Here is a 23,377-nt window from a genome sequence, read left to right as displayed (position 1 = left end):
GAGCAAGCAAGAGATATGGTTGGTACGTCCACATTGAAAAAATTATCTAGCTACACATCTGCTTGTGTTATTGTGTGGTGGCGTAAATGTGGGCGCTGTTACTCACCAGGGACAGGGAGGGAGAACAGAACGTGCTAGCCACTAAATCCAGGTCGTCCATGACTACTAATGGTTTCCAGCCATATCCATATTTTTCCCTCCCACCGTTGCCCTGCCATGGCAGCGTATGTGCTAACCGACACCTTGCTCGACTCTTCTCTCCCCATCGCTTCCACCTCTCGCGCGCTCCCCTCCTCCGCCACCCGCGGCCAGCCGGGCTCTTCAACCCTCCTCCCGGCGGCGTCGACTGGAGCTGGCACGGCCGTGGTGTGTGCTGTCCACGGCCAGGACACCACCATCCAGGACCAAGGTATATGGATGGATCCAGTATTCCGTTGGGGTGTAAACTCTACGTAGCAGTTACAGATCAAAGGCTGTTATTCTATTACTATTACTATTATTATTATTATTTTATTAGGGGAATGCATATGGCGCATTTCGTTATGGTTTCAACGGAGTTACGTCATTCAAGATACTTCCTTTGTTCCAAATTATAAGATGTTTTGAGTTTAATCTTTTTTATGAATCAAAAGTATATAGTTTAGTGTGATTGTTCACTTGTTTCAGTCTGTATATTGTTCATATTAAAATATACAAAATGTCTTATAATTTGAAATAAAGATAATATCTTGCAAGATAAAAAAGGGGATCACTCCCAAAAGACACATGTAGTACTAGGCATACTTAAGTTGGAACCATTTAACATAGTCCCAAACTATCCCGAGCCTCTGTAATTCGTATTCTTCTACGACCCAGTGCGGTGGCACTCGTATGTAATTTATAGTAGATAGTAATATGCATATACATTTATCCCTATAAATTCATTTGTTTTCGAATGTCCCAAGTTAATAATTATTGGGGCAGGTCGACTTGCGGGCGGAAACTATCTGTCACTGTAACTGCCACTCGCCGGCGGCGACTATGCACTAGCCGCCCCTGCGATCGGTCGCCGAATCTTCTTCCCCGCCTTCCGCCGTCGCCACCATGCGCTAGTACGGTCGACTGCATGGGTGGTGCCGGGAGACGGCGTACGGGGCACCGTAACCTACCACTTGCCCGCGCTCGGGGTTCGGTTTCTGGACGAAAATATACGCCCAAAATGCATGAACTACTCCACTAATTCAACCTGTCACGTTCGACCCACGACTGTTAATTCGACCCATGTATCCACTGACTAGTGTATTCACTGTATCACTGGATATGTATATATTACCCCGCCAGATCCATCGTTTCGAGCCATCTTCCCCTCACGCACACGCACCGTACCGTTGCCATGGCAGCATCCAAGCTCACCCGCACCTTGCCCATCTCCTCCCTCGCCCCCACGCCTCACGCTGGCCCGGCCCTTCGCTCGCCGCCGACGACTGGAGCTGACACGGGCTTGAGCTGGACTTCATCAAACAGCGTTGGCCGCGGCACGACCGTGGTGTGCGCTACTGGTGTCGACGGCCAGGACACCACCATCCATGGCCATGGTAAAGAGTCCCTTTGGATGTGTATAAGGCTGGTCATAGTGGGGAGTATCATATACTAGTATCATGTATATGATACTTGTGTATAATACTACACCCATAGTGCATAGTATCATAAATTAGTATCATAAGTGGTCTCATTTATTGTCATGCATGACACATAGTAGCATCATATTTATTATGTTACGGTATCTACTTATGTTACTATAACCATCTCTTTTCTTTAAGAGAAAAGTATGTTTTTGGTCCCTCAAGTTCCCATAAAGTATAGGCTTGGTCCCTCAAGATTTTTTGGTATACATTTGGTCCCTCAAGTCTCAAAACTGGATAAGTTTGGTCCTAAACCAGATTTTGAGTATATTGACCAGTTTTGACCGCCACAAAACCGCCCGATGAACAGTAAATTCGGAAAAAAAACTTCAAAAAAATCTGAAATTTTTTGGGGTCGAATATGCTTACATGCGCAAGATGCGAACAAAATTTCAGGCTCTTTCGGCACGCGAGGAGCTCGTGGCAAAAAGAAAACAAAAATATCTGCCTGATGAATAGTAAATTCGAAAAAAATCAAAACAAAATCAAAAAATTATGAAACTTTTTGGGGTCCAATATGCTTAAGTGCGCAAGGTGCGACGAAAATTTTGTCCTGAAATGAGATCGGACGGGCTCTTGCAAAAATTTTGTCATTTTTTTGAAGTTTTTTTTTTCAAATTTACTATTCATCGGGCGGTTTTGTGGTGGTCAAACCCGGTCAACATGCTCAAAATCTGGTTTAGGACCAAGCTTATCCGGTTTTGAGACTTGAGGGACCAAATGTATACCTAAAAATTTTGAGGGATCATGTCTATACTTTGTGGGAACTTGAGGGACAAAAACATACTTTTCTCTTTCTTTAATTACCTGCCACATAAGCATATTTGCGAGTCCCAAGTGCATGATACTACTTATGTTACCCCCACTATGGCCAGCCTAAAGTGTACTGTGTACTTAGCAGTTATTACACTTCATTTAAAAGTTGTTAGAGCATCTACAACCAGCCCCTCGTACCCACCCCAAACATGCAGTCGCGTCTAGCAAATCCGGCACAAATACCCGGACTGACAGGCACTCCTCGTATCTAGCGCATATCTAGGGCAGATATGGGGACGCTCGGACGCGCCCGGACGTGGGCGACACGTAGGACTGACCGTAAGGGCCCACGCGGTGACACACAGAGACCGTTGCTCTGACGGCCGCCTGCTTCCCTTCCATGCGGCGTGGCGCCGCTACAGCATGCCGCCCGAGGGAGCAAGTCTGACTATTTAAGTCGGACGGTGGCAACCCAACCTTAGCCCGTCCCATTCCTTCCATCTCCCTCCCACCCACACCACCAACTTTCATTTGCTCGTCGTAGCCGCTAGACATGGCCGGGCAGAGGATCACCACATACACCATATTGACGCCAGAGCATCGCTTGTAGTTGCCGAAGGAGATCCGGTCCTGGCGTGTTGCTCGTATCACTGTCGCCCTTCATCGGATTCACCGGAGCCAAAGGAGAAGGAGGAGGCAGCGGAGCCGGATGAGGACGATGCTGCCATGAAGGAGGAGGAACTAGAGCCGGCGGAGCCGGATGAGGACGACACTGCCATGAAGAAGGAGGAACCGGAGCCGGAGGATGATGCGTTCGAGGAGGAACCGGAGGTGGCGGTGGAGGCGGATCCGGTCTCTGCCGCTTCGACATGGCCTACGCCATGGCGGAGTTTGAGGGGGCCCAAACGGAGATGGCGGAGCAACTGCCCTCCTCGAGTCCTTCGAGTCGGAGCACGAGGTGAGGCGAATCGCCGAGCTCTTCACCAAGCTTGAGGAGGAAGACGGGCCGGCCGTGTGCCCGGCCACCAATGACGATGAGGCCGGCGGCTCCGGCACCAACATCATCAACATCTCCGACGATGAGGACTAGTAGTTTAGTAGTTGATAGCAGTAGATGTAGATCATATGACGTTGCATGAGTTTGTATGAAAATGGTAATCCGATATGTCTATTGTGGTTGTTTGTGATGAAATTTGGGGTATGCCTGGTAGCCATTCGCAGACGCGCTCGGACGCCCCCACGGGTGTTTGGTAACTTGTATTAGGTATATGTACGGTTGTAGATACTCTTATTCAACGTGCACCCACTTGAATAGTAAACTAAAAAAGATACTAGAAAAAATCTGAAAAATTAGGGTATCAAACTTTATTGACCATCCTATTCACGTGTGAAGTTTTGTAAAGGAATGCCACCTCTAACGTATTCCATAGTGAAAAAATGCAATCCGACCTTGCTTAAAGGTTCGGTACTAAAGGCCCCCCCTTACGAACCGGGACTAAAGGCCCTCCACGTGACCGCTGTCTGGACCTCTACGATTTTTTACGATTTTTTTAAATTAAAATTTTCCTGATTTTCAAATTTTTGATTTTTTTACAATTTACCAACCGGGACTAAAGGAAATTTTACGATTTTTTTAATTTAATTTTTTTCCTGATTTTCCAATTTTTGATTTTTTTACAATTTAATCTCTAATCACCCCTCATCACTGATCAATTTAACCTCTAATCTCTAATCACCCCTCATCATTTCAAATCATCTAACTTCCCCGCTGGTCACCCATCCTCTCACTACCCCAGCCTAAGCACGCTTAACTTTCGTGTTCTATTCCCCCTCGTTTCCAAGTCTGCACTTGTTGTTTTCCTAACAATAGTAAGATTCAATCCTATTAACCCTCAGGAGTTTAGCTTGAGCATTAAGTCACACGTTTCACTGTTTGAGTTTGAAACTATTATTTTAAAAAACAATAATTATTTAGTAACACTAATATTTCTTGAATAAGTAGTTTGACCATAGTTTGACCACACTTTGACCAGATTTGACCAAAATTTAAAAAAAACCGAAATAATTATTTAGTAACACTAATATTCTTGAATAATTATTTAGTAACACTAATACTTATTGAATAAGTAGTTTGACCATAGTTTGACCAGATTTAACCAAAATTCAAAAAAACTGAAATTTGAGCATAACTTTTTTCTTTTTAGAATTTGAGGATTCTAAAAATTTGCAAACAGGCCTACGGCAACCGGGACTAATGTGTATATTGAGCTGTGACCGAAGCCCTGTTTTCTACTAGTGTAGTGTTTTCAAATATAGTAGTATTTTTGCTCAGAATTGCATGCATGTCATTTCTTCATGAAACTTCATGCCCAAGTATACCAGTCGGCCACATATGTTAGAAAATAAAATCAGCTTTTTTATTTTCCCTATTTTTTTTCGAGAAAACGCAAAAGAGTTTGCGTTTCATTTCATTGAACAGGAAGAGAACAGCAGTACAGGTACAACCTCCCAGGAGGAGGGACACACGCACACACACCTATTTTTTTGAATTCACTATTCGTAAGGGGTTCCGTGGAACCAACATGTTCACCAAATCCACGCTCAGTATCAGTAATAGGGATATTCTTTTTTATGCAGAGTTTTTTTTTGCTTGAAAGCAGCTGGATTTCAGCCTTTGAGAAGTTAATTCTCACATTTGGAAATATCATCCATTCTGATGCAAAGTGGGAAAGTTCATTTCAATTTCTGCAAGCTCAACAAAATATACAGTGGAAAGTTCATAGCTTTTCTGTGCTCATATTTGCAAACGTTTATGACTGATTATGTGAATGCTATTTCGATGAAAAAAAATGGATGCTTAGATCCATGTAACGGACACGTTCTTCACGGGATATGGAAATCTTTTCCGTGTCTGTGCGTCACAACAGACTATTTATCCACTAGGTGCATCTATATGGAGATTTTTGTACGAATGTTGACGATGTTCTACTTTTTAAACTGGGATAAAACGCATTTGTTTTGCTTGCGGGGAATGTGCGCTACTTCTAATATTGTGACTGAAACTGCTGCACAGGAAGCAGGTGGAAACCAACTGTCTGTGTGCTCCTTGGGGAGCTCATCAACACAGGAACTATACTATTAGGCAAGGTAGCAGTTGATGGCGGCATGTTTATATTCTCATTGCTCTGTTATAGAAGCATTCTAGGTGTCATTTTCATCATGCCATTTGCCCTACTCCTCGAAAGGTCAAGAATTTTGTTTCTCGATAATTTTGTTAACAATACAAATTATTATCGTGGGAAGTACTACTATAACTTTTAACCATTGACTCAAGATTGTGTATGATAAATTTGCAGAGGGAAGTGGAAAGAATTGGATACAAAGGCTCTTGTGTGGCTCTCCATCAATGCTTTTGTCGGGTATATACACTCGATGAACTATCCTATATACATTTGAACTAAAATAAAATTATTATTTTCTTTTTATCTGGTAACTCTATATTTTGTTTCCATCAAAATCAGTCAAACGAATTGGTTATACGTTGGTCTGAAAATGACCAAGCATACATTAGCCAACTAACTTAGTCAACTCTTTGGCTCCATGCCAAAAATTAAATGGAACCCGACTGGTCTACAACCCCCATATGCTAAAAGTTTTTTCAAATCCTCCTCGAAACAAATGGAAAAATTGTGTGCCATATTATTCAAATATCTTATGCCTTTTTTATTTCTCCGTAACCACAACAAAATATTAACAGGTTGATGCAAAACTTATGTTTAAAATTTCATAGTCAATTATATAGACCAAATGTTAAATGTGATTTAGTTACTTTTTGTTTGAGTATATTATTAAGGAATAAGGTATATTGATATTGATAGTGTTATCCTTACATTGTACAGATACTCGTTGCCTTTGGCAATGTATTACTATGGGCTACATGACACAAGCGCCTCCTATGGTGTGATCTTCTCAAGTTTGACTCCGCTCTTCACGTTTGTCCTGTCAATATTGCTTGGGTAATAAGCAACCCTTTCCTCCACCGTACAAAAACATACTCGGACTCCTTTCCTCCAATCTACTAGAGCTACCCAAATCCAGCTTTAGTCTTCTAATTAGTTACAATTACTAGTAACTTCGTCCCTGTGTATAAATAACTTAGTTACTTACCTTAATTACTGGATATTAAAAACTACAACTCTCAAGATATATTTTGCAGTATGGAGAGCTTGCGCCTCAAATCCAAAGAGGGCAGCGCGAAGGTGGTTGGTGCATTGTTATGTTTTGGTGGGGCTTTGCTGCTTAGCCTGTACAGCGGAAAGGAACTGCATCTCTTTACCCCGGTTATAAAAGGCATCACTAAGAGTTCTAATGGAGTAGCAGGAGGACAACATCATATGAGGGGAACCTTGCTTTTGTTGGGTGATTGCATATGTTATGCATTTTGGTATCCCATACAGGTATGTCAAATTATGATACAGAGTTTTCATACTAAGGCTTGTATCTATGATTTTGTTGGGAAACGTTGCATGGAAAACAAAAAATTTCTACACACACGCAATGATCTATCCATGGAGATGCATAGCAACGAGGGGGAGAGTGTGTCTACGTACCCTCGTAGACCATAAGCAAAAGCGTTAAACAACATAGTTGATGTAGTCGAACTTCTTCATGCTTCAACCGATCAAGTACTGAACACACGGCACCTCCGCGTTCTGCACACATTCAGCTCGGTGACGTCCCTCGCCTTCTTGATCCAGCAAGTTGTCGAGGTAGTAGATGAGTTCCGTCAGCACGACGGCATGGTGACGGTGATGGTGAAGTGATCATCGCAGGGCTTCGCCTAAGCACTACGAAGATATGACCGAAGGTGTAAACGGTGGAGGGGGGCGCCGCACACGGCTAGGCAATTGTCTTGGGTGTGCTAGGGGCGCCCCCACAAATATATAGGTAGGAGGGAGAGGGGAGGCAGCCAGGGTGCGCCCCAAGTAGGATCCGAATCCTACTTGATGTTTCCCCAAGTGCCCCCCCTCGATAATTCACCGGAGAGAAAAGGGAAGGGGGAAGATAGAAGGAAGGGGGGGGCAAACCCCCTCTTTTCCTTCTCCCAATCGGCCTCCTGACATAGGGGGCGCGCACCACCCCTTATGGGCTGGTGTGCTCCCCTCTCATGGCCCATATGGCCCATATATTCCCCGAGGGTGTCCGGTAACCCCTCCCGTACCTCGATAAATACCCGATACCTTCCGGAATGCTTCCAGTGTCCGAGTACTATCGTCCTATATATCCATCTTTACCTCTCAACCATTTCGAGACTCCCCATCATGTCCGCGATCTCATCCGGGACTCTGAACAACATTCGGCCACCAAATCACATAACTCATATAATACAATATCGTCATCGAACGTTAAGCGTGCGGACCCTATGAGTTCGAGAACTATGTAGACATGACCGAGACACCTCTCCGGTCAATAACCAATAGCGGAACCTGGATGCCCATATTGGCTCCTACATATTCTACGAAGATCTTTATCGGTTGAACCGTTATGACAACATACGTTATTCCCTTTGTCTGTAGGTATGTTACTTGCCCGAGATTCAATCGTCGGTATCTTCATACCTAGTTCAATCTTGTTAACGGCAAGTCTCTTTACTCGTTCCGTAATACATCATCCTGCAACTAAATCATTAGTCTCTTTGCTTGCAAGACTTCTTATGATGTGTATTACGGAGAGGGCCCAGAGATACCTCTCCGATACTCGGAGTGACAAACCCTAATCTCGATCTATGCCAACTCAACAGATACCTTCGGAGATACTTGTAGAGCATATTTATGATCACCCAGTTATGTTGTGACATTTGATAGGACACAAGGTATTCCTCCGGTATCCCGGAGTTGCATAATCTCATAGTCGAAGGAATATGTATTTGACATGAAGAAAGCAATAGCAATAAACTGAACGATCATTATGCTAAGCTAACGGATGGGTCTTGTCCATCACATCATTCTCCTAATGATGTGATCCCTCTATCAAATGACAACACATGTCTATGGTTAGGAAACCTTAACCATCTTTGATCAACGAGCTAGTCTAGTAGAGGCTTACTAGGGACACGATATTTGTTTATGTATTCACACATGTATTTATGTTTCCGATCAGTACAATTCTAGCGTGAATAATGAACCTTTATCATGAATAAGGGAATATAATATAAAATAACAACTTTATTATTGCCTCTAGGGCATATTTCCTTCAGTCTCCCACTTGCACTAGAGTCAATAATCTAGTTCACATCACCATGTGATTTAACACCCATAGTTCACATCGCCATGTGACCAACACCCAAAGAGTTTACTAGAGTCAATAATCTATTTCACATCACCATGTGATTAACACCCAAAGAATATTAAGGAGTGATCATGTTTTGCTTGTGAGAGAAGTTTAGTCAACGCGGTTGTCACATTCAGATCCGTATGTATTTTGGAAATTTCTATGTCTACAATTCTCAGCATGGAGCTACTCTAGCTAATTGCTCCAACTATCAATATGTATCCAGATTGAGACTCTGAGTCATCCGAATTGGTGTCAAAGCTTGCATCGGCGTAACCCTTTACGACGAATTCTTTATCACCTCCATAACCGAGAAATATTTCCTTAGTCCTCTTAGGTAACTAAGGATAAATTTTGACCGTTGTCCAGTGATCTACTCCTGGTTCACTATTGTACCCCCTTGCCAAACTCATGGCAAGGTACACAACAGGTTTGGTACACAACATGACATACTTTATAGAACCTATGGCTGAGGCATAGGGAATGACTTTCATTCTCTCTCTATCTTCTGCCATGGTCGGGCTTTGAGTCTTACTCAACTTCACACCTTACAGTACAGGTAAGAACCTTTTCTTTGACTGATCTATTTTGAACTCCTTCAAAACTTTGTCAAGGTATGTGCTTTGTGAAAGTCCTATTAAGCGTCTTGATCTATCTCTACAGATTTTGATGCCCAATATTTAAGTAGCTTCACCGAGGTCTTTCATTGAAAAATTATTATTCAAGTATCCTTTTATGCTACCCAGAAATTCTATATCATTTCCAATCACCAATATGCCATCCACATATAATATCAGAAATGCTACAGAGCTCCCATTCACTTTCTTGTAAATACAGGCTTCTCCAAAAGTCTGTATAAAACCATATGCTTTGATCACACTATCAAAGCGTATATTCCAACTCCCAGAGGCTTGCACCAGTCCATAAATGGATCGCTGGAGCTTGGATACTTTGTTATCACCTTTAGAATCGACAAAACCTTCTGGTTGCATCATATACAACTCTTCTTTAAGATATCCATTAAGGAATGCAGTTTTCGCGTCCATTTGCCAAATTTCATAATCATAAAATGCGGCAATTGCTAACATGATTCAGACAGACTTAAGCATCGCTACGGGTGAGAAGGTCTCATCGTAGTCAACTCCTTGAACTTGTCGAAAACCTTTCACGACAAGTCAAGCTTTGTAGATGGTGACATTACCGTCAGCGTCAGTCTTCTTCTTGATGATCCATTTATTCTCTATGACTTGCCGATCATCGGGCAAGTCAACCAAAGTCCACACTTTGTTCTCATACATGGATCCCATCTCAGATTTCATGGCCTCAAGCCATTTCGCGGAATCTGGGCTCATCATCGCTTCCTCATAGTTCGTAGGTTTGCCGTTGTCTGACAACATGACTTGCAGGACAAGGTTACCGTACCACTCTGGTGCGGTACGCGTTCTGGTCAACCTACGAGGTTCAGTAGTAACTTGATCTGGAGTTTCATGGTCATCATCATTAGCTTCCTCTCTAGTTGGTGTAGGCATCACAGGAACGATTTTCTCTGATGTGCTACTTTCCAATTCGAGAGAAGGTACAATTACCTCATCAAGTTCTACTTTCCTCCCTCTCACTTCTTTTGAGAGAAACTCCTTCTCCAGAAAGGTTCCATTCTTGGCAACAAAGATCTTGCCTTCGGATCTGTGGCAGAAGGTGTACCAAATTGTTTCCTTAGGGTTTCCTATGAAGACGCACTTCTCCGATTTGGTTTCGAGCTTATCAGGCTGAAGCCTTTTGACACAAGTGTCGCAACCCCATACTTTAAGAAATGACAACTTAGGTTTCTTGCCAAACCACAGTTCATACGGTGTCGTCTCAATGGATTTAGACGGTGCCCTATTTAACGTGAATGCAGTTGTCTCTAATATATAACCCCAAAACAATAGTGGTAAATTGGTAAGAGACATCATAGAACGCACCATATCTAATAAAGTACGGTTACGATGTTTGGACACACCATTACGCTGTGATGTTCCAGGTGGCGTGAGTTGTGAAACTATTCCACATTGTTTTAAATGAAGGCCAAACTCGTAACTCGTAGAAACTTTATTTTCTTGTTACGATGATTCTCTACTTCACTCTGAAATTCTTTGAACTTTTCAAATGTTTTAGACTTGTGTTTCATTAAGTAGATATACCCATATCTGCTCAAATCATCTGTGAAGGTCAGAAAATAACGATACCCGCCGCGTGCCTCAACACTCATCGGACCGCATACATCGGTATGTATTATTTCCAATAAGTCATTGGCTCGCTCCATTGTTCTGGAGAACGGAGTTTTAGTCATCTTGCCCATGAGGCATGGTTCGCAAGTATCAAATGATTGATAATCAAGTGATTCCAAAAGCCCATCTGCATGGAGTTTCTTCATGCGCTTTATACCAATATGACCTAAACGGCAGTGCCACAAATATGTTGCGTTATCATTATCAACTTTGCATCTTTTGGCATCAACCTTGGGTGTATGACCACAGAAGGTTTTATTCAAGTAAACAGAACAATAATTATTCTTTGACTTAAATGAATAACCGTATTGCAATAAACATGATCTAATCATATTCACGCTCAACGCAAATACCAAATAACATTTATTTTAGGTTTAACACTAATCCCGGAGGTAGAGGGAGTGTGCAATGGTGATCATATGAACCTTGGAATCACTTCCAACACACATCGTCACTTCGCCCTTAACTAGTCTCTGTTCATTCTGCAACTCCTGTTTCGAGTTACTAATCTCAGCAACTGAACCGGTATCAAATACCTAGGGGTTGCTATGAACACTAGTAAATTACACATCAATAACATGTATATCATATATACCTTTGTTCACTGTGCCATCCTTCTTACACTACTGGAATAAGCTAATTTGTCATCTGCCAGCTCTTTGCCGTCTGCTAGCTGACGGCAAAGAAGCTCTTTGCCATCAGCTGCCTAAAAGCAGACGGCAAAGAAATGGCAGACGGCAAAGAAGCTCTTTGCCATCCGCGAGCTCTTTGCCGTCCGCTGGCAGACGGCAAAGAGGGAGGTGGCCCACCCCCCGCCCGTTTGGAAAAAACTTAACGCCCCACCTCTTTGCCGTCTGCTAGCAGACGGCAAAGAGGCAAAAAGGCGGACGGCAAAGACAGGCGGACGGCAAAGAGGAGAGTACCTAACGGCCCGTACCCCCCCCCCCGCCCGTTACTCTCCGTTCTCTACCTCTCTCTCCTCCCCGACGCGCCCCGCCACCACATCCCACCCCACCGCCGCCGCCGCTGCCGCCCGCCGCCGCCCCGTCGCCACCCCACCCGTCGCCCCCCCACCCGCCGCCCCGTCGCCCCCTCCGCCCCGTCGCTCCCCACCCCTCCGCCCGGCCAGCGCCACCCCCGCCGCCCCTCTGTCGGCAAGCGCCCCGCCGCCCCGCCATCGGCGAGCGCCCTCCGTCGGCGAGCGCCCCACCCCTGCCGCAGGTGAGCCCCACCCCTCTTCTCCTTTTTTTTTCTTTTTTTCTGTTTTTTAGTTTAGATTACTTTTAGTTTAGTTTTTTCGTCTGGCCAACCCGCCTGCCCACGCGTAGATATTTAGTAGTCCAACCGACTCGGCCGGCCACTGCGCACACGCCTACCATCGTGGTCTATCCACTCGCCCGCGATCAACGCGGCAGCTCGCGGTCAACGCGGCTGCATGGGATCTCGTCTTCCGCGCGCCGCCCCGTCCCATCTTGCGCCGCTGCCACCGTCGGAGACCGCGTTGCGCCGTCGGAGACCGCGCCTGCCGCACGCCACCGCTGCCGCGGCCCGTCGCCTCCCTGCCGCAGTTTAATGCCCCGCTCCGCCCCGCCACGGCGCCTCACCTGCCGCGCATTCATTCCCGGCGCTATAAAACCCGCCCTGCGCGGCGAGTTTGGTCACACCGCCCGTCCATCCCTCCTCTCCCTCTTCACATGCGCGTTCTCTTCACCGATCTGCGCGGGATGGCGTCCAGCGACTCGGACTCCGACGGCGCGGCACCGGGCGGCGTCTGGCCTTCGAGCCTGACACAAGGGCAGACGGAAGATCTCTTCCGGTTCGGGCTGTTCGTGCCGCCGGCGGCGAAGGTGCCGCGGCCGTGGAGGATCTCCGCCGACGGCTACCCCACGCAGGGCCCGCCGGCGACGAACGCCGAGCTGAGCGCGCACCCCGGTGGGCGCTTCAACCGTAAGAACCGCCGCCGATTTTGGAAGGGCAAGCGGTTCAACGACGTTATCGGCGCCTTCAAGCGCGCCGCCCGTGGGCTCCCCGTCGGCGACATCACAGGCGAAGCCGGGCCCTCCGGCCTGCGCGGGCGCGGGCACGCCCCACCTCCTGGCCCCGCCCCACTAGCCCCGGCCGAGGCCGTGATCCCGCCGGAGGTGGCGGCGCTCCGACAGGACGGCGACCCGGAGGACACGCCCGGACTGCTCGCGGCCCTAGCGCGGTCATCGGAAGAAGCCGCCGCGGCGGCGGCGTGGGAGGCCGAGGAAGCCTCCGAGATTGCGGCCGCAATCCAGGCGGCCGAGGCGATGGCGGCGCCGCAGGCGGCGATAGCGGAGGAGGAAGAGGATTCGGATGACGTCGCGAACCGGTCCAGCAGCGACGATGACGGCGGCAACGGCCCGGCCGTGATTGACCTTGATAGCGACGCCGAGTAGTTTTTTTTAGTGTTGTTTAGGTAATTTGGCTTGAAAAAAAAACAAACTGTTATTGCCGTCAGCAGCGGACGGCAAAGGCACTAGAAAGTTTGCCGTCAGCGGCGGACGGCAAAGGCCTGCCGTTAGCCACTTAACGGACTAACAGCGCAATTATTGCCGTCCGCTCTCTTTGCCGTCCGCGGCAGACGGCAAAGGGCCTTTGCCGTCAGCCGCCAGGAAGCAGACGGCAAAGTAGCTGTTTACCGTAGCCTACTTTGCCGGAGCCTTTTGCCGTCCGCGGCTGACGGCAAAGGTCTTTGCCGCCCACCGTTCATGCCTTTGCCGTCCGCCGTGGCAGACGGCAAAATAGCTGATTCCTGTAGTGTTATCCGCCAAGTATTTGGGGCAGTTCCGCTTCTATGACCATTTCCTTTGCAGCAGAAGCACTCAGTTTCACGCTTGGATCTAGCTTTGGGCTTCTTCATGGGAGTGGCAACTTGCTTTCCATTCTTCTTGAAGTTCCCTTTCTTTCCCTTGCCCTTTTTCTTGAAACTAGTGGTCTTGTTAACCATCAACACTTGATGCTTTTTCTTGATTTCTACCTTCGCTAATTTTATCATTGCGAAGAGCTCGGGAATCATTTTCGTCATCCCTTGCATATTATAGTTCATCACGAAGTTCTAGTAGCTTGGTGATAGTGACTAGAGAACTCTGTCAATCACTATCTTATCTGGGAGATTAACTCCCACTTGATTCAAGTGATTGTAGTACTCAGACATTCTGAACACATGCTCGCTGACTAAGCTATTCTCCTCCATCTTGTAGGCAAAGTACTTGCCAGAGGTCCCATACCTCTCGACACGGGCATGAACTGAAATACCAATTTTCATCTCTTGGAAAATCTCATATGCTCCATGGCATTCAAAACATTTTTGAAGTCCCGATTCTAAGCCGTAAAGCATGGCGGACTAAACTATCAAGTAGTCATCATATCAAGCTTGCAAAACGTTCATAACGTCTGCATCTGCTCCTGTAATAGGTTTGTCACCTAGCGGTGCATCAAGGACATAATTCTTCTGTGCAGCAATGAGGATAATCCTCAGATCAGGGACCCAGTCCGCATCATTGCTACTACCATCTTTCAACTTAGTTTTCTCTAGGAACATATCAAAAATATATGGGAGCTATATCGCGAGCTATTGATCTACAACATAGACATGCAAAACTATCAAGACTAAGTTCATGATAAATTAAGTTCAATTAATCAAATTACTTAAGAACTCCCACTTAAATAGACATGCCTCAAGTCATCTAAGTGATACGTGATCCAAATCAACTAAACCATGTCCGATCATCACGTGAGATGGGGTAGTATCAATGGTGAACATCTCTATGTTGACCATATGTACTATATGATTCACGTTTGATCTTTCGGTCTCATGTGTTCTGAGGCCATGTCTATACATGCTAGGCCCATCAAGTTTAACCTGTCATGGTTTTGTCATGGCAGATGTCCTAAGGAAAGGACTTAGTCGTGGAGCCATCGCTACGGGTTAGCTTAAAGGGGTTAAAGCGGACAAGGGACGCAGAGAGTTTATACTGGTTTGGCCCCTTGCGGTGAAGGTAAAAGCCTAATCCAGTTGTTGTGGAATTGCTAGGGTTTCGATGACCAGGGAGCAAATACGCTTTGCCTGGGTCTCGAGTTGTTGTCTGTCGTCCTAAACTGCCACCGGGTCGTCCCCTTATATACATGGGTTGACGCCCGTCGGTTTACAGAATCCCAAGGCCGGCTCATAAACGTGTCCGGCTCGGTCTCTGCTCTTTCTATCTTACAACACAAGTTTACATATCAATGCCGGTTTATGTCTACAGGCCTTAAACCGGCTTTGGGCCCTGGGCCTTCATAAATCGTCACCGTCTTTGTCTTCATGGGCTTTAGATACAGTGAACCATTATGGGATTAACCCGGCCTCTCCTGGCCGGTTTACGCCCAGTAGTAATATCCCCAACATTAGGCCCCAGATTGATTTGAACTGGTTCATGTCAATCCTCAACGCATCATCATCTTCACAAAATCTTGTAAACCGCCATGACGTCACTTTCCAGGACCATGATAAATCGCCATGACGTCATCTGTTATTAGGAACTTCGCATAACTCACCTTTATTAATGGGCCTCCGACAAATCGAGGCAATAGAGCTGTCACATATCCCATTTTTCAGGCTCCTCGATTCTCGCGCCTGCCACTTATCCATTCACCTTATAAATAAGGCCAAGGGGTCCTTTTCACTCCCCCCCCCCCGTGCCTCTTCGCATCTTCTTCTTCCTCGTGCCAACCAACCTTCGAGCTCTGCCGCCGCCGTCGACCTTCGCCTCTGCCTCAACAACGGCCGCTGCATCAACCTGACCGCACCAAAGAAATGCGGCGATCTTCCACTGCTTCCTCAGCACCAGTAAGTTCCTCTTCTCCTCACTCCAGATCCACCATTAGGGTTCAGTGTTCTTCCTAGTTCTTCGAAGCTCTTGGAGCTGTTCTTCCTTGTTCCTCTTCAGTAATACCAATGACTAGTTAGATCTGATATTTTCCAGTGCCCTTGTAGTTTAAACTCCTTTTTCCTTGTTAGGGCATCTGCCTTATATAAAACTCAGGGCCCGTCAAGTTTAACCCAAGTATTCCGCATGTGCAAAACTATCTTTCACCCGTTGTATGTGAACGTAGACTCTATCACACCCGATCATCACGTGGTGTCTCAACACGACGAACTATAGCAATGGTGCATACTCAGGGAGAACAATTTTACCTTGAAATTTAGTGAAGCGATCATCTTATAATGCTACCGCCGTACTAAGCAAAATAAGATGCATAAAAGATAAACATCACATGCAATCAAAATATGTGACATGATATGGCCATTATCATCTTATGCCTTTGATCTCCATCTCCAAAGCACCGTCATGATCTCCATCGTCACCGGCTTGACACCTTGATCTCCATCGTAGCATCGTTGTCGTCTCGCCAACTATTGCTTCCACGACTATCACTACCACTTAGTGATAAAGTAAAGCAATTAGATGGCGTTTGCATTTCATACAATAAAGAGATAACCATAAGGCTCCTGTCGGTTGCCGATAACTTTTACAAAACGTGCTCATACAATAACGTATATCACATCATGTCTTGACCATATCACATCACAACATGCCCTGCAAAAACAAGTTAGACGACCTCTACTTTGTTGTTGCAAGTTTTACGTGGCTGCTACGGGCTTCTAGCAAGAACTGTTCTTACCTACGCATCAAACCACACTGGTGTTTCGTCAAGTTTCCTATTTTATCCTTCTTCAAGGACCGTCTGCAGTCAAATTCGATTAAACTAAAGTAAGAGAAACAAACACCCACCAACCACCTTTATGCAAAACTAGTTGCATGTCCGTCGGTGAAACCGGTCTCATGTGCATGGACATGTAAGGATGGTCTGGGCCGCTTCATCACACAATACCGCCGAATCAAAATAAGATGTTGGCGGTAAGCATCATGACTATCACCGCCCACAACTCTTTGTGTTCTACTCGTGCATAAAATCTACACATAAACCTGGCTCTGATACCACTGTTTGGGAAACATTGCATGAAAAACAAAAAATTTCTACGCACATGCAATGATCTATCCATGGAGATGCATAGCAACGAGGGGGAGAGTGTGTCTACGTACTCTCGTAGAACATAAGCGGAGGAGTTAAACAACGTTGTTGATGTAGTCGAATTTCTTCGTGCTTCAACCGATCAAGTACCGAACGCACGGCACCTCCACGTTTAGCTCATTGACGTCCCTCGCCTTCTTGATACAGCAAGTTGTCGAGGTATTAGATGAGTTCCGTCAGCAAGACGGCGTGGTGACGGTGATGGTGAAGTGATCCTCGCAGGGCTTCGCCTAAGCACTACGAAGATATGACCGAGGGGGTAAACGGTGGAGGGGGCGCCGCACTCGGCTAGGCAATTGCCTTGGGTGTGCTAGGGGCACCCCCCACATATATATATAGGTGGGAGGGAGAGGGGAGGCAGCCAGGGTTCCTACTTGGGGTTTCCCCAAGTGGCGCCCCCCTTCCATAATTCACCAGAGAGAAAAGGGAAGGGGGAAGAGAGAATGAAGGGGTGGCTGAACCCCCTTTTCCCTTATCCCAATCGACCTCCTTCCATAGGGGGGCGTCCCACCCCTTGTGGGCTCGTTTGCTCCCCTCTCATGGCCCATATGGCCCATATATTCCCCGGGGGATGTCCGGTAACCCTTCCGGTACTCCGATAGATACCCGATACCTTTCGGAACGCTTCCGATGTCTGAATACTATCGTCCTATATATTAATATTTACCTCTCGACCATTTCGAGACTCCTCGTCATGTCTGTGATCTCATCCGAGACTCTGAAAAACATTCGGTCACCAAATCATATAACTCATATAATACAATATCGTCATCGAACGTTAAGCGTGCGGACCCTACGGGTTCGAGAACTATGTAGACATGACCGAGACACGTCTCTGGTCAATAACCAATAATGAAACCTGGATGCCCATATTGGCTCCTACATATTCTATGAAGATCTTTATCGGTCGAACCGTTATGACAACATACGTTATTCCCTTTGTCTGTAGGTATGTTGCTTGCCTGAGATTCGATCGTCGGTATCTTCATACCTAGTTCAATCTCGTTAACGGCAAGTCTCTTTACTCGTTCTATAATACATCATCCTGCAACTAAATCATTAGTCTCTTTGCTTGCAAGACTTCTTATGATGTGTATTACGGAGAGGGCCCAGAGATACCTCTCCGATACTCGGAGTGACAAACCCTAATCTCGATCTATGCCAACTCAATAGACACCTTCGGAGATACTTGTAGAGCATATTTATGATCACCCAGTTATGTTGTGACATTTGATAGCACACAAGGTATTCCTCCGGTATCCCGGAGTTGCATAATCTCATAGTCGAAGGAATATGTATTTGACATGAAGAAAGCAATAGCAATAAACTGAACGATCATTATGCTAAGCTAACGGGTGGGTCTTGTCCATCACATCATTCTCCTAATGATGTGATCCCACTATCAAATGACAACACATGTCTATGGTTAGGAAACCTTAACCATCTTTGTTCAACGAGCTAGTCTAGTAGAGGCTTACTAGGGACATGATATTTGTTTATGTATTCACACATTTATTTAAGTTTCCGATCAATACAATTCTACCATGAATAATAAACCTTTATCATGAATAAGGAAATATAATATAAAATAACAACTTTATTATTGCCTCTAGGGCATATTTCCTTTAGATTTCCCATAATAGGCATAACATGATTTGAGTTTTTTATCCTTGTTCTTGACTGGTAACAATGAAGAATTTCTAATAATGCAGGTGAAAGTTTTAAAGGTGTACCCATGGAAACATTGGTCATCAACGTTGACTTGTGTTCTAGGTGGTTTGCAAACATGTGTCGTAGGAATATTTGTGAGGAGGGACAAACTTGCTTGGCAAGTAGGATGGAACATTCAACTATTAACAATTGTCTACTCGGTAAGTCTTTTCCAGAATACATTCAATTTTAGAAAATCCCTTGCTATTGCCTGAATTTTCATTACTTTTGTTCAATCTAACTGATAACTCCACTATATGTAGAAGCTAATCTTAGTTTACCAAGGAAAAATCAAGGAACACAAGCAAGATAGGTTCTGATTGTAGTCATAGGAGACTTTTAAGGACAAGATTCATTAGAGTTGTGGTATATTCAACCTTTACTCTAGCTACCAGAATCAGGGAATGTTTGATTCGCGGGATTGTAAGAACATGGGAATAGGAAAGACGTACTATTGGAATGTGAAGACCATCTCAATCTTATAGGATTTCGGTTTTATTACATCATAGAAAAACAAAGTATTATTTCAAAGAGGTTTGAGTGGATGCTAGAAATCATATGGGAAGTGGTGCAAAGAAATAATTCAGAACTAGGATTCAATCCTATGAATAAATAACCAACATAGGAAAAATTACTAAGGATTCTAATCCTCCAAATTTCCTATGAAAATCCTTTGAATCAGAGATTCCAATGGGCATATCGCTGTTAAAAGTTAACTCAGTTCAAAGTAGTAAAGCTTGCTTGCAAGGACTTCCTATATGGTTTGAGATCCAACTGCTTCATGATGTTGAATATTAAAAGCATTTGTTTCTATATTTTCTCTTAACTTGATAGTTAAAAACAATAGAAAATAATGTGTCCATACTTGATTTTGAATGTAGGCTGCACTTGGCACAGCCGCCAATTATTGGTTGAATCTATACGCCGTGGAAAAGCGCGGACCTGTTTTTCCACCAATGTTCAACACATTATCGATTGTCTTCACCATGGTTCTTGGGGCATTATTACTAGGAGAAGGCATCACAGTTGGGAGGTACGTGTATTTTGTTCTAATACTCGGACTCATATTCAAAGCTTTTGCTTTTTCGTATATGTATTTATGCATGTATTGTAATCGGACATAATGTCCCTACCCTGGGGTGTGTGTATTCTAAATGTACTTACCATTATCTAAAAATGTTACACAAAATTATTAAGTGTGACTGTAAGACACAATAGCCTAGGGCGAGCTCATTCTTGTGACAAATATAAAAGTGCCTTTATTAAATTACAATAAAATGGTGCTTAAATATATTTGTGCTTATCATGATGTATGCACATGTAAGTGTGTCTTGTGATCAATATGATTAGTGAATGCATAATCAGGACGGAGCTAGTAATGTGATACAAGGGGGTGGCAATGGGAAGATATAAAATTTTGGAGGGGGCAAACACAAGAATTTAGAGATAATAAATAGGAGGTTGTTTGAGACAAAAGCTAAGGGGGCATGACCTCAACATGCTCCCTGGCTCTGTCCCTGTGTATAATTGATGAGTTGCGTAAATGTAGCGACGCTATAGCCATCTAGTGGATTGGTATAGAGAGAGTAAAAAATGTTCCTTAACAAATGTTGTGATTTGGGGTCAGTTCTTTTGGCAGCTTAAAAAATAAGCCACCTGCTTCCCAACTTTTCCCATAAGCCATCTCTCTTATTTATTGGGGCTTCTAAACTAATTATAAGTCTCAACAAATTTTGGAGGCGACTATTTCTCAACAAATTTTGGAGGCAACTATTTTTTAAGCTGGGAAGAGGCAACTTATTTTTAAGCCACCCAAACGAACTGGCCCTTAGTTTAAAATTTTCATTAGAAATACATCAAATATAATAGCTTGATCATTTCTTGTTTTAATGTTTACACTTGCATACTCTTTTGTTCCATAAGTAATACATTTTGCTATTATATGGCAGCTTGTTAGGTAGTGCATTGGTTTTCAGTGGTTTGTATATGTACCTCTATGGAAAGGCCAGAGAACTCCGTGCGAAGATGACATCAGGGTGAAGCAATGAAAAGCTTCAGGCGCAACCTACCCATGACTCAAAGTTTGAGGTTCCAAGATTTGGTCCTTGATTTTTTGGGATGCTAGTCTCGAGTGAGCTTTATGTTAGAAGTTGATACCACTTTGTTAACGATTTGACCAATCCTAAGATGTGTGATGGTGCATTATTATTTTCAAGTGAAGTAAACCACTAGTTTATAGGGTATCTTTCTTATTGGATTGTACAACTGCGATACCATATAGGACAATATCTTCAACTTCACAATACATGCACACAAATTGGTGATTTTGGTCTTATGTGTTTACATCATGAAACGTTCGCTCAATGTATTAGTAGGACCCACTGACGCGCAAGGTGTTAGTGTTTTGTTAAGATAATACTTTGTATGTTGTCATACAATGACATTATTGGTAAAATTTGTATCTCTCAGTGATGCATTCTTGTTTTGCATGTTGTTGCAGCAAGCTGTGTTTGTTATTGTGTTTTCTTCATTTTTTTAACATTATATGGAAAGATCAACCCAATAAGGGATCGAAAGTCAAAACTTTCAAGTTCATTTGTTTTGCTTGTAAAAAGAGTGTCTAAGGGCATATCCAACGCCGACCCGCAAATTCTCCCCGGCATTGAAGGATATGGGAGGTGGCCATCCAATACTATCATGTATATGCTCTCTAGTAAAGGGAAATTCGAAATTCAAATATAGTCCAATCCACACGGCGCGACGGATCATACCATCACCGAATCACATGCCCGATCACAACCAAAAAGAGGCAATTATGCTTAGTTTTTACATGCCCGAATCCATAAGAACATCAACATGACCGGCAATCCCAGCCTTCCTCCCCAATCAAGGTGTCGTCGCCGCCGCATAGGCAGCCTCCGCCTTCTTGGCCGCCGCACCTTCTCGCTTCGCCGTCTCCTCCTCCCACTGATTTTCCCGAAACCCTCTTATAACCTTCTTCGGCGGTTCTTGGACTGAGTCGGTAGGGTCACTGGTTTGCTCCTCGGTGACTTGGGCGGTGGTCTTGGATATGAAAAGGTTTCACTTCAGTTGCCCATTCAACTTCAACCAACAATGCATGACAGTGAAAGTTTTCTTCTCCAACTTCTTGAACACCAAACAAGCACGAGAAGGCTACAAAGTTAAACATTGTCAAGTATGTATATCTCGCTACTGAGCAACAAAACTATGCATATCCTGCTAGTGATCCTGCTACAGAACTATGCATATCCGGCTACTTATCAACAAAATTATGCATATTCAGCTAAACTATGCATATCACGCTATTGATCAATAAACTTTGCATATCCGGCTACAAAAGTATGTATGTCCGACTAGTGATCAACAATACTATGCATATCCGGCTAGTGATCAACTTACTTGCTCGGTGATTTGTGCGCCGGCCACTAGGTCACCGTGCGATGAGATGTTTCAAGTGCCCGCAATACTTCGACACGCCCTCTTGGATGGTATACCATCGATGGTTGAGGGACTTTGATTCATGGTTGCGGATGACCGCGTCAGAGTAGGAGACGACATGCATGTGTTCATGAACCAAGTGTGAATGTTGTTCCAAAAAGTTGTGCCCTTTTTTCTCCATGCCATGTATCGAATCGAGGCTAGTGGCCAACCATGCATCGCACAACAGCTTGTCCTCCCGCATGTTGAACCTTTCTCCTCTAACCTTCTTCTTCAGATCGCCGACAGTATCATCCGGATCATCGTCCTCGCCATCCTCCTCCTCATCCTGCTGTTGTCCTACAGTCCAATGATGCTATTGTTGTGTGCCCACGCTGATCTGGGTGTAGGACTATTGCGTTCTCGTCTTGGTATAGGACTGCTGCTGCGTGCAGTTATCGGACTGGGTGGGATCCGAGGCTTCCACCTGCCCGTACTCATAGCCACCTCCACCTCCTCCGCAACCCTCGTGGATGATGTCAAGCATCTCCCAGTCCGGGTCATTGTATGGCGGCTCCCCGCCTCTAGGTATTGCAGCGAACAGCGTGCGGGCACCCGTCCGCGCTCAGACGAGCTGCGACGAAGAACACTCGGAGAAGAGCGGCGCCGCGTTTACATCCACGATGTAAGGCACCTTCCCGGCGGCGGTTCCGAGCTGCTTGGCGGTGTAGAAGTACGGAGGTTTCTAATGCTCCGGCCATGGTGCCGTTTGTACGATGGGCTCGCTCATCGGGGCACCGCGGCCAAGGCCGTGACCTCCACAACGTCTGCAACCACCACGCCCAAGGGCGCCCAACTGCTTCGTAGCTTCTCCTCCTTTGCGAACATCGCTTTGACGCGGCGAATTTGTCGCGTAGCCGAGCTGATCTTCCGGGCGAGCGTGATGCTCAGATCCTCTGGCACTTCTGCCACCGCCATTTCAGATAGGTTCTCCTCTGGTTCCATTCGTCGACAGTGGAAGGAATGAGAGGGTGGGAAAAAAGGGCGGAATTGGGTGGAGAGCGACGGGGGATGGAAAAAATAGTTAGGGATTTCGGCATGGAAGCAGTCCGGGTA

At 45.1% G+C, this 23,377-nt stretch overlaps 1 protein-coding gene across 2 annotated transcripts; it reads left to right on the top strand.

The window, feature by feature from the left end:
* The first annotated feature begins 118 nt into the window (after positions 1-118).
* On the top strand, positions 119-21,299 carry LOC109765951 (WAT1-related protein At5g64700). 2 transcript variants are annotated; one of them, XM_020324716.4, is made up of 8 exons: positions 119-409; positions 5,491-5,662; positions 5,774-5,836; positions 6,317-6,433; positions 6,634-6,874; positions 18,826-18,984; positions 19,705-19,856; positions 20,773-21,299. In XM_020324716.4, exons 1-8 carry the CDS (start codon positions 169-171, stop codon positions 20,861-20,863), a joined length of 1,236 nt encoding a protein of 411 aa, XP_020180305.2. In that variant the 5' UTR covers positions 119-168; the 3' UTR covers positions 20,864-21,299. The 2 variants fall into 2 exon arrangements, with proteins under 2 accessions (XP_020180305.2, XP_040256022.1); XM_040400088.3 differs by lacking the exon at positions 119-409 and adding an exon at positions 1,247-1,574.
* The last annotated feature ends 2,078 nt before the right edge of the window (positions 21,300-23,377 follow it).

Source organism: Aegilops tauschii, chromosome 2 (assembly GCF_002575655.3).
Source record: "Aegilops tauschii subsp. strangulata cultivar AL8/78 chromosome 2, Aet v6.0, whole genome shotgun sequence".
Taxonomy (NCBI): Eukaryota; Viridiplantae; Streptophyta; class Magnoliopsida; order Poales; family Poaceae; genus Aegilops; species Aegilops tauschii.
This window is presented reverse-complemented; position numbering and strand designations above follow the sequence as displayed.